The 8,986-nt window shown below is 40.5% G+C and overlaps 1 protein-coding gene across 1 annotated transcript; it reads left to right on the forward strand.

The window, feature by feature from the left end:
• Positions 1-6,148: 6,148 nt before the first annotated feature.
• LOC309701831 (caspase-8-like) lies at positions 6,149-7,686 on the forward strand. Its single transcript, XM_082526104.1, has one exon. The coding sequence runs from the start codon at positions 6,470-6,472 to the stop codon at positions 7,607-7,609; it is 1,140 nt and encodes a 379-aa protein (XP_082382230.1). The 5' UTR covers positions 6,149-6,469; the 3' UTR covers positions 7,610-7,686.
• The last annotated feature ends 1,300 nt before the right edge of the window (positions 7,687-8,986 follow it).

The following is an 8,986-nucleotide window of genomic DNA, read 5'->3' on the forward strand; positions in this document are numbered from 1 at the left end:
TCATTAATCATTGCATTAATTCTTATTCTCATCAAAAACATTGATTGAAGCTGTTGCCATTATGTTATAATTTGTGTTACTGGTGTTATCACAATCGCGTACTAACCTTTTCATTACAGGTGTAGTTGTAATCATTTTATATACACTTTGCTTTTCTGTGCTTATTTAAAGAGTTGAAGCTCAGTTAAGTGGTTGAAGGTCGTGAACTTTGTTTGGCGCTATGATCAGACAATATATGGTGTAAGGGATGTTGAGCTATGGAAAGAACACGCTTACACAACACATATTTTACATTCTTTTATTAAGCCTTGAGTAGGGGCATTTTGGTAAAACATTTATTCAATAGATCACACATACTTTTAGTTAAGATTATTTAGAAGCGCCAACGGGAGGGGTGAGGCTGAGTGCGTTGGAGGTCGACACACACACACACACACACACACACATACACACACACACACACACGCACACACGCACACACACACACAGACAATAGTTGGGCTCATGTTTAGGCTATGAGTTCGAATAACAGTTTGCAAATGCCTGTAGCTGCAAAAGTATGCTCCAGGAGATAAGTGAGAGTCGGCATCTGGCCTCGAGACGGAGAGAAGGCTCTTTCCATTCATGTCGAAAGTCGTCAATATCATTGTATGTGCTTTGTATGTGTTTTGACGCAATGAAGGGGCGTCATAAACAATACCCTGATATAAAATGATTGTTTCTGTAAAGCTGGAGGCAGGTGATTGCTGCTGTGTCCAGTGATCATCTCCCCGCACATGTGTGGGTTCATTAAAATCATTCTTTGACCGAAGCTCGTCTGGACCATGATTGTTTTTGTGCTCACCCTCAATATCTGAACCCGCAACACCAGTAAATTCTACTGTCTGGAAAAATATATCTCTAGATAAGTGTCCTATTCACCACCTGTCATGCTACTGTGGAAAAAACAAACATATGATGTAGCTATATATTTTTAGACCAAGCAGCTCAATAATGTACATTAACCACTGCACTGTACATGCCATGGTGTCAGTGATGAAATTTCTCAGAAGTAAACTGAAGATGTCTGTTGGGTTTCTAAACCCCAGTATCTCTCTACATTCATATTTATATTGTTGGTTAAGTCTTTTTTCTTCTTCATTTTTCTTCGTCTGAAAACTATCTGCAGCATAACCACAACGTCTCTAATGCTCTGTGAAGAGAAGCTGTAAGTTTGTTTGAACTGTAAAAACATTATTAAAACATATTTATTAAATGTCCATGTGTGATGTTATTTGCACTACAGCGGAATGAAATGACTCCACTGAAATATTATTTTGTTTAAAAAATAATTTTCAATTTAATAGTAATTTTAAAATTGATGTGTTATTATTTGAGTCTTTTTATGCTCCTCCAAAACTCAACAAAAGAATTAACAAAAACACAACCTATTATCAAATACACACTGAGTATGTGATAGTAAAAAAAAAAAAAACAAAAAAAAAAAACCAGATAACAGGATTAAGGCCACTTTTTCTCATTTATACCTCCTAAAATGATATGAATGTAGGACTTGATGCAACTGTATGAAAAAGTATTGTTTTAAATACAAGAATCTGTAAATTTTAACAATTGCTTTGGAAAATACCTGAGCTATGCTCCTTCAGCATGCCAACATGGATGTAGACTGAGACAAACAAAAATCAATAAGCTGTCAGACTTTGTTTTCTAAATTAAAAAAAAACAAGAAGAAAAGTATATGAACAACTTCTTGTGAAACCTTACCCAAATAAAAATACACGTATTGTCTCACAGGAAAAGGCCCTATTGACACTTTTCTTCTATGCCAGAGGTCACTAACAGGCAGACTGCGGTCTGAATCTGGATGCGTAGGCCACGCGTCCACTCTCATGCAAGCGAATGCATTGTATCCCATATCCCAGATTAATGAAAAAACATTTTCAATACCCGAGAATTTGCGGATATCACATCATGAGAATCTGTTTCTGGGCTCACTTCCCCGTTACCTAGTCATAGGCATGGTTAACCATAAGGGTTTTACAGGTCGATATGATTTATGCCCTTTCAATTTCCAGCATAACAATCTAGAGTTTTTGGCTTTGTGTCATGAGACTAAGCAAATACCAGCCAAAGCGTTTCAACCCAATTTTGCTGAGAATCACTCCGTAAGAGAGTTTTACAGCCTGTACACTGCTACCGGGAGAAACCTGAAAGATCTGTCCTTGTGCATTGACAGACAGGAGTTTGAACAATGGTATACATTGTTTGTGTTCAATATGAATCCTTCAGATGACAGTCAGGCCTTGTCACCGGTGATAAATGGCAACTTGAGACTTGAAATGCGCTTCAGAGTCCCTCTACCTCACACAACCACATTGATCGTTTATGCTTGTTATGATTCCATTCTCAAGATCAATTCCAAAAGACAAGTTTGGGTTGATTATTACTGAGGTTTCACCATTTTTTTTTTTTTTTTTTTTTAATTGAATTATGAACAATCACCAATTGGACAGTATTATGAGACTGCTAGTGGGCGATAGTTTTATTTTTTTGGAGTATATGCAGAAGATGAATTATTAACATTACTCAAAAGCTTGTTTAAACGGCCTACATATATGATCATAAATACAGATCCAAGGAACAAACCTGGAACTCACTGGCTGGCTATTTCTTTAGATGAAGATGGAGGTGCTACTTTTTATGATTCGTTTGGATTCCCACCAGATTATCCTTTTTACCCCAAAAGCATTGTAACGTTTTTGAAAAAGCATGCTAAACGAGTATCTTTCCATCAAAGCTACAAGCCACACTGTCTACAGTGGGCAGCATTGTATATTTTTTCTAGCCCAGAAATCACATGGAAAGACTTATGATGATGTACTTGCTTTATATAGCTCTAATCAAAACAAAAATGATAGCATGGTCTCGTGTTTTGTAAAACGATTTATCACATGTGTATTAATATATAAAGCTAGCAATTTTAATCAAACTTCGTGTTCTCTGAAAGCTTTTAATGATTTTCATTTGTGCTAAAAAAATATTTCAATAAAACTAAAAAACGTTTCTGGGGGGAAAAAAAGTGGTGTATTGTGCTTTTTTGTTAAATAAAAACATGAGACAATTAACTTAAAAAACAAAAAACATAACGTTTTTTGGTTTTTGATTACATCAGAAATTTAACCATGTGGGTGATAAGGCAAATGTCTTGCTTTTCTTTTTTTTTTTCTTAAACTTTCTTCCTTTGTCTTTCAACTTGTTTTTGTTGTCTTACTTCTGATTTCTTTTCTTTAGTGACTTTCTTTGTCTTACTTTTTACTTGTTTTATGTTTCTATTCATAGCGAGAGTCCCACCCTAAAGCCTTATCCAGTATGTGATTTTTGCATTCTAGGTACCCTTCCTGAAGTGTGGGCCCAAGCCTATTGAAAAAACATGATAATTTGTTAGTTTGAACCTGAGGAATAAGATCCAGTCTGATAGGGTCGGAGCAGGGCATATCTAGGGGATTCCCAAAAAAAGGGTGATTTTTAAAGGGAAAACAGATTGTTATTTATGGTGATTGTTATGAGGTGAGGCCCTCTCACCGGTTTTCTTTTCCTAACCTTAATTTCTATTGCTTTCCTTTTTTTTGGTCTTTGGCTGAACTCATTAAATACAATTTTTGCAACAAACCTGTAATAATTTGAATTTACAAACATATAGAACTACCTTTCTGTATTTCTATTGTTCCAATATCTCAATAAGAAATTATATAGTTACCACACCCTGCTGTGGGCTGTTATCACTGCTGTGTTGACTCCGCAGTTTTGGGTGTTGGAATTTCTTTACTGGAAGATGAAACTAGGTATAACATGTCATGTTTGAAACAAAAATAAAATGTTTACAATTGTTACGTCCCCCCCGAAAGGCTCTAGGCATACGAGTGAGGGGACCAGTAACAAATGAGTCCAGAACAGAATGAAAGGAGAACAGACAGGTGTTCTTAGTAAATAAAATAAGATTATCTATAATAAAGACTAACATAAAGAGCCGGCATTGCCGTTTTACCGATAACACTTGGAAAAAGGTTGCAACTACACAGAACACAACAACCAAACAAAAACTCCACACCATGAGGAGGCACTTCCAGGGGCCCACAAGCTCACCCTGTCACTAGCAGCAGCTAGCTTTACTGCTGCCGAGGCCCACAAGCCCACACTACTCACGTGAAGCAGTTACACTGCACACTGCTTCCACACTATAAGATTTCTCCCAACAACTTCGACACCCAATGTGGGAACACCAGAGAAAAACCCCCTGCTCACAGCTCATCCCCAGCTTAGATAGCCTCAGAGGCGATTGCTGACTGGATTCAGGTGGGAAACGAGGCTAACCAAGAGCAGCTGTCTCCTGGGGAGAGAGGAGAGTGAGAGAAACAGAGGGGGTAGGAGTGGCAAGAGAGGAGGAGGCGGAGAAAAACGCCACGCCCACACAAGGGCAGTTTCAGGAGGCCCAGCTAGGGCCGTAACAATAATGAAAATCCTTATTAGTTAATACAGCTAAATACTGACTAATTCAAAAAAGAACAATGTGGTGTTATCTAAAATCTCAAGAAAAAGAGAGGTACTGACTCACTTTCCTACCACACATCAGTTTTCCAGCTTCTCTTACCTTAAGTTACCAATAGTAGAAATTATGTTCATCAGTGCTGTTTGTGCTGATGGAATCTAGTTGTATGAGATTCAGTTTTAATTTTCTCATTACGACATGAAACTGCACACCTTCATACATATCACACATAATATTACTGTAGTATGCACAGTATTAGCATTGAGTGGGATAATTTGTAAATAAGGAGCAGTTGTAAAAACATATTTTGTAGTTGTTACAAGAAATGCTTGACCGCTGTTCCGTTTGAAATTCACATCATCTCTGGCATTTTCTTTTAGACACTGAACCTGCCGCTAATAATTTGAGCCCTGAGACAAACAAAGTCACAAACCCACAGACACAAAAAGGTAAGATGAGTTCTGTGAACATGTTAGTCTGCAGCCCTCTGAGGCTGCTACATGTGGTATTTATACCTAAAGAGCAATCTGCCGTTAGACCAAAATTGACCTGTGGTGACAGCTAGATGATAATTCTTAAAATAACACTCAAGGGTACCTAGACCCGGTTTGTAGAGTACGCTTGGGGAGTGTGATCGTGTGTACAGCGTCTCTTTATGTCTGTCTCCACGTTGGTTGAGTGTGGAGTAAGTGCATATGAGAGCATGAGGGTGGGGATGGATGTTTGTGTCTGTGTGTGCCTGTATGTCTGTGTCTATATGTCAGGTTGGGTGTCAGGCGCCACCTCTCTGGGGACATCTCAGGCCCTCCAAGGTTTGGAGGCCTATCTCCCCCTACCACCACTTCCCCTGCCAGTGGCGGACTCCCTCAGACATCGGTGCGTTGGTGGTTCTTTGTGTCCGGGGATGGGCGTCCAGGTACACACCGGCTCACTCCTTGGCGGCCGCTTATCGGGGCCTGGAGCCTGGGGCTCGCTCGGGCCACTTCGGAGGTGGGGTGCCCCCGGCCTCTCGGCCTGGGGCTCGGTCACTCAGGCACAGCTGGCTGCCGGCGGAGCTCACGGGCGCGTCACCGCAACTCCCCCTGGCTTCTGCTCCGCGGCTGCTGAGTGAGCCCTCATCTGGGACTCTCCTCAGCTCTTTCTGGGACAGTGGCGCGGCTGCCCCTCTGTTAGTCTTCCTTGGTCTCTTGTGTTCTGGGGGCCTGTGGATGTCTGGAGTTTTGATCTCCTCCATATCTGCTTCATGCCCTGGAGGACGGGGCTGTGGCCCCCCCACACCCTCTAGCAGATTATTACATGAAGGAACCTTTTAAAAAAAAACAAGCGCGTCCATGCTCACAGGTGTACACACGGGTGATCACACCCACAAACTACACCCTTTTTGGCTCCTACCTCAAAGTACACTGTGTTCTGTTGATCTTATGTGCTGCACAATAATGTTTAACATTTAGTATTTACTGTCATATTCCCATATATCATTGTGATGTTGTTTATTCTATTACTCTTGTTCTCTTCTGCTTGTTTTCTTTTTTCTTTCTCAGCAGGTGAGCCAGGTGATCGATAGATGCATTTTTTTTCCTCTGCCCGTTCTGTTGGTTTTTGTCTTTTGCCCTTCTCCCCCGTCCCTCTTCTCAGCTGTTTCTCTTTCCCTCTTTCTTTCTCCCCTTCTTTCCCCCAGCCAAGTCTGTCCCGTATTCAGTAAGTGAAAATAAAATAAACAATAAAAGGTGAATCAAATGGACCATTACGGCAAGGCTGGGATGGTCAATTTGGTAAAGTAAATCCGTTGGGCATCTTTCTTTGCCTTTAGACAACAATTCTGATGGCAAAAGAGCCAAACAGGACAGGCAAAAAAAAAAAAAAAAAAAAAAGGAACGAGGTTTCGTTTTCAAGGACAGCAGAAGTTCCAACTGACCATTCAGCATGTCGGCCCAAAATGCAATAAGGAGCAATAAGACAGCCATTCATGAGATTCTGTCCGGAGACCACAGGCTAATTCTCAACAAAGTTTATGAGAATAAGCTGATCTCTCAGCAGGACAATCTTAAAAGCATCAACAGTGCAAATGCGGAGACACACGTCATTGAGCTCGTGGATAAGATCATGAATAAAGGAGAAGATAAATGCAAAGACTTCCTGAACCTCCTGCAAACCGATGGCGCCATTGAAGAAACTTTCCCTCAGCTGGCGAGTTTACAGCTGAGTTGTACCCCCCTTTTATCCGAGCCTGTCCAAGTGTCTTCATGTCAGCACGATGGGAATATGTCACAGGATGTTTATCAAATCATTAGCCGGCCCGTCGGCCTCTGCGTGATCATAAACAATAACAACTTCAAGGATGGTTCACAGAGAAGAGGGACAGATAAAGACGCCCAAAGCTTGGCAGAGGTGTTCAGGTGTCTGGGCTTCAGAGTGCTGATGTGTGAAGACCTGAACAAGGATCAGATGGATCAGGCACTGACGTTTGTTGCTTCCCTGGCAGACATGTCTCAGCTGCAGAAGTTCAACTTTAAAGAGTGGGATGGCAGCAGCTTTGTTGATCCTCAGCAGGTCCTTGAGCACGGTGATGCTTTCATCTGCTCTATTCTGAGTCACGGAAAAAAGGGTGTAGTTTTGGGAACTGACAGGAACCCCCTCCCCATTAAAGAAATTACCCGAAAGTTCAGGGGGTGTGACCAGTCCGTCCTCATCGGTAAGCCCAAAGTGTTCCTGATCCAGGCCTGCCAAGGAAGTAACATACAGCGTGGAGTGCAGATGAACGATATGGAGATTGATGATGATACTTCACCATTGACCATCCCCGAGGAAGCTGATGTTCTGGTTGCCATGGCCACTGTTGAAGATCACGCTTCACTTAGACATATAGTCGATGGAAGCTGGTTCGTTCAGTCTCTTTGTGAGCAGCTGAAGGAGCGCTGTCCCAGGGGCGAAGACATCATCTCCATCCTCCACTACGTGAACGATGATGTAGCACATCGAGAGACCTCCTCGTTGGCCAAGCAGATGCCTGAAGTGAGATTCACCCTGAGAAAGAAACTTGTGCTGCCACCTCAGTGCACCTGAAGTCATCATGGAAATACAGCACATCTTACTGTGCAACTAGGGATGCATGATTACTTATCAGAGTTACTTATGTTTCTTAAAATGTTTCCTTTATATTTTTTCCATCTTTCTGTCATCATTTTAAATCTTTTATTTTTCTAAATCTGAATCTCGCATTGAGGTGTTGCATTTTATACTGTAGCAGTTTTATATCAAAGAATAAATCTCAGACTGGGAACACAAAATAAATAAATAAATAAATAAATAAAATAACACTCTTCAATAAATTGTTTGTTTCTTTTCCAGATAACGATGAGCCCTTGCCTCACACTCTACTTTCACTGACAACAATACTCTTTAGCCTCTTTAATATTGTGACTATTCATATTTTAATTCTTTACTATATTATATGAAGTTTCACACTAATTTTCAGGAGGCTTTAAGGGTTTTGGTTGATTTGGACAGGCGGGAAAGCATTGTGAGACTACTTCATTCGTACTTTAACAACCTGAGAACACTGGTCTCATGGCAAGAGACGTAGAAACCCGATTTCAAAATGAAAGCCAACTTTAAATGAATTTTAAGGCCTGCTAATTAGATAATAGCAAATTCATTCAGTCTTCCAAATGACATAACCTTGTAATCTAATAGTGCCCTCTCAATATCAAGGCCATCTTATTTGGGGATTTCAAAGTAAAATCCCTCTGAATTTTCTTTTTTGAAGAACTCTTTCAATGACTTCACAATGCTCTTAAAATGTAAATTGCCATTTCCATAGAATAATTGCAGTATACAGTATACAACCACAGAAAGGCAAAATCAGACTGCCTTGATATTGACATGGTATCACTAAGTAATGGCCCTTTCAAATTGCCCACCTATCGTGTGTTTTTCAATGATTTCAGAATGCTCTAAAAAGGAAAATTGCAGTTTCCACAGCATACCTTTACTCTTGATCAACAGCATACAACCTCACATTCATATCATGTCAACATCAAGTCATTTTGATTTTGCCTTTCAAAGTAATGGCCTGTTGAAGTTGCCGACATAAGACCCAGTCTTTTAAATCCATCCCCCCCCCCCCCTTTCTGTTACCTACATATGTTTTGATGTGCAATTTTATCATTTTGACTCACATCTTCAAGGTCCTTTCATTTCTAAAGTTTTTTGTTTTTCATTTTTATTGTGTTAAAGTATTCACCAGAATCACAAAAAAGAAAAGTAATTAACTTTAAAATTAGTACAGATTTGGAGAATAAACCCAACCTGGGAGTCTATCGTCTTAGGTAGTCAGGGAGATAATTGAGTGTTTTCCTCTGAGGTGGGGTTGGGTGTGCTGCTAATATGGGCTCCTGTCTGGATGGGCCCGGGCCCCCTGCCCTTGGTGGATTCTATGGA

Source organism: Aulonocara stuartgranti, assembly GCF_965226115.1.
Source record: "Aulonocara stuartgranti genome assembly, chromosome: 3".
NCBI lineage: Eukaryota > Metazoa > Chordata > Actinopteri > Cichliformes > Cichlidae > Aulonocara > Aulonocara stuartgranti.

Excerpts from the sequence above, each read along its gene's own strand:
- LOC309701831 (XM_082526104.1), top strand. The coding sequence starts at position 6,470 with ATGTCGGCCCAAAATGCAATAAGGAGCAATAAGACAGCCATTCATGAG.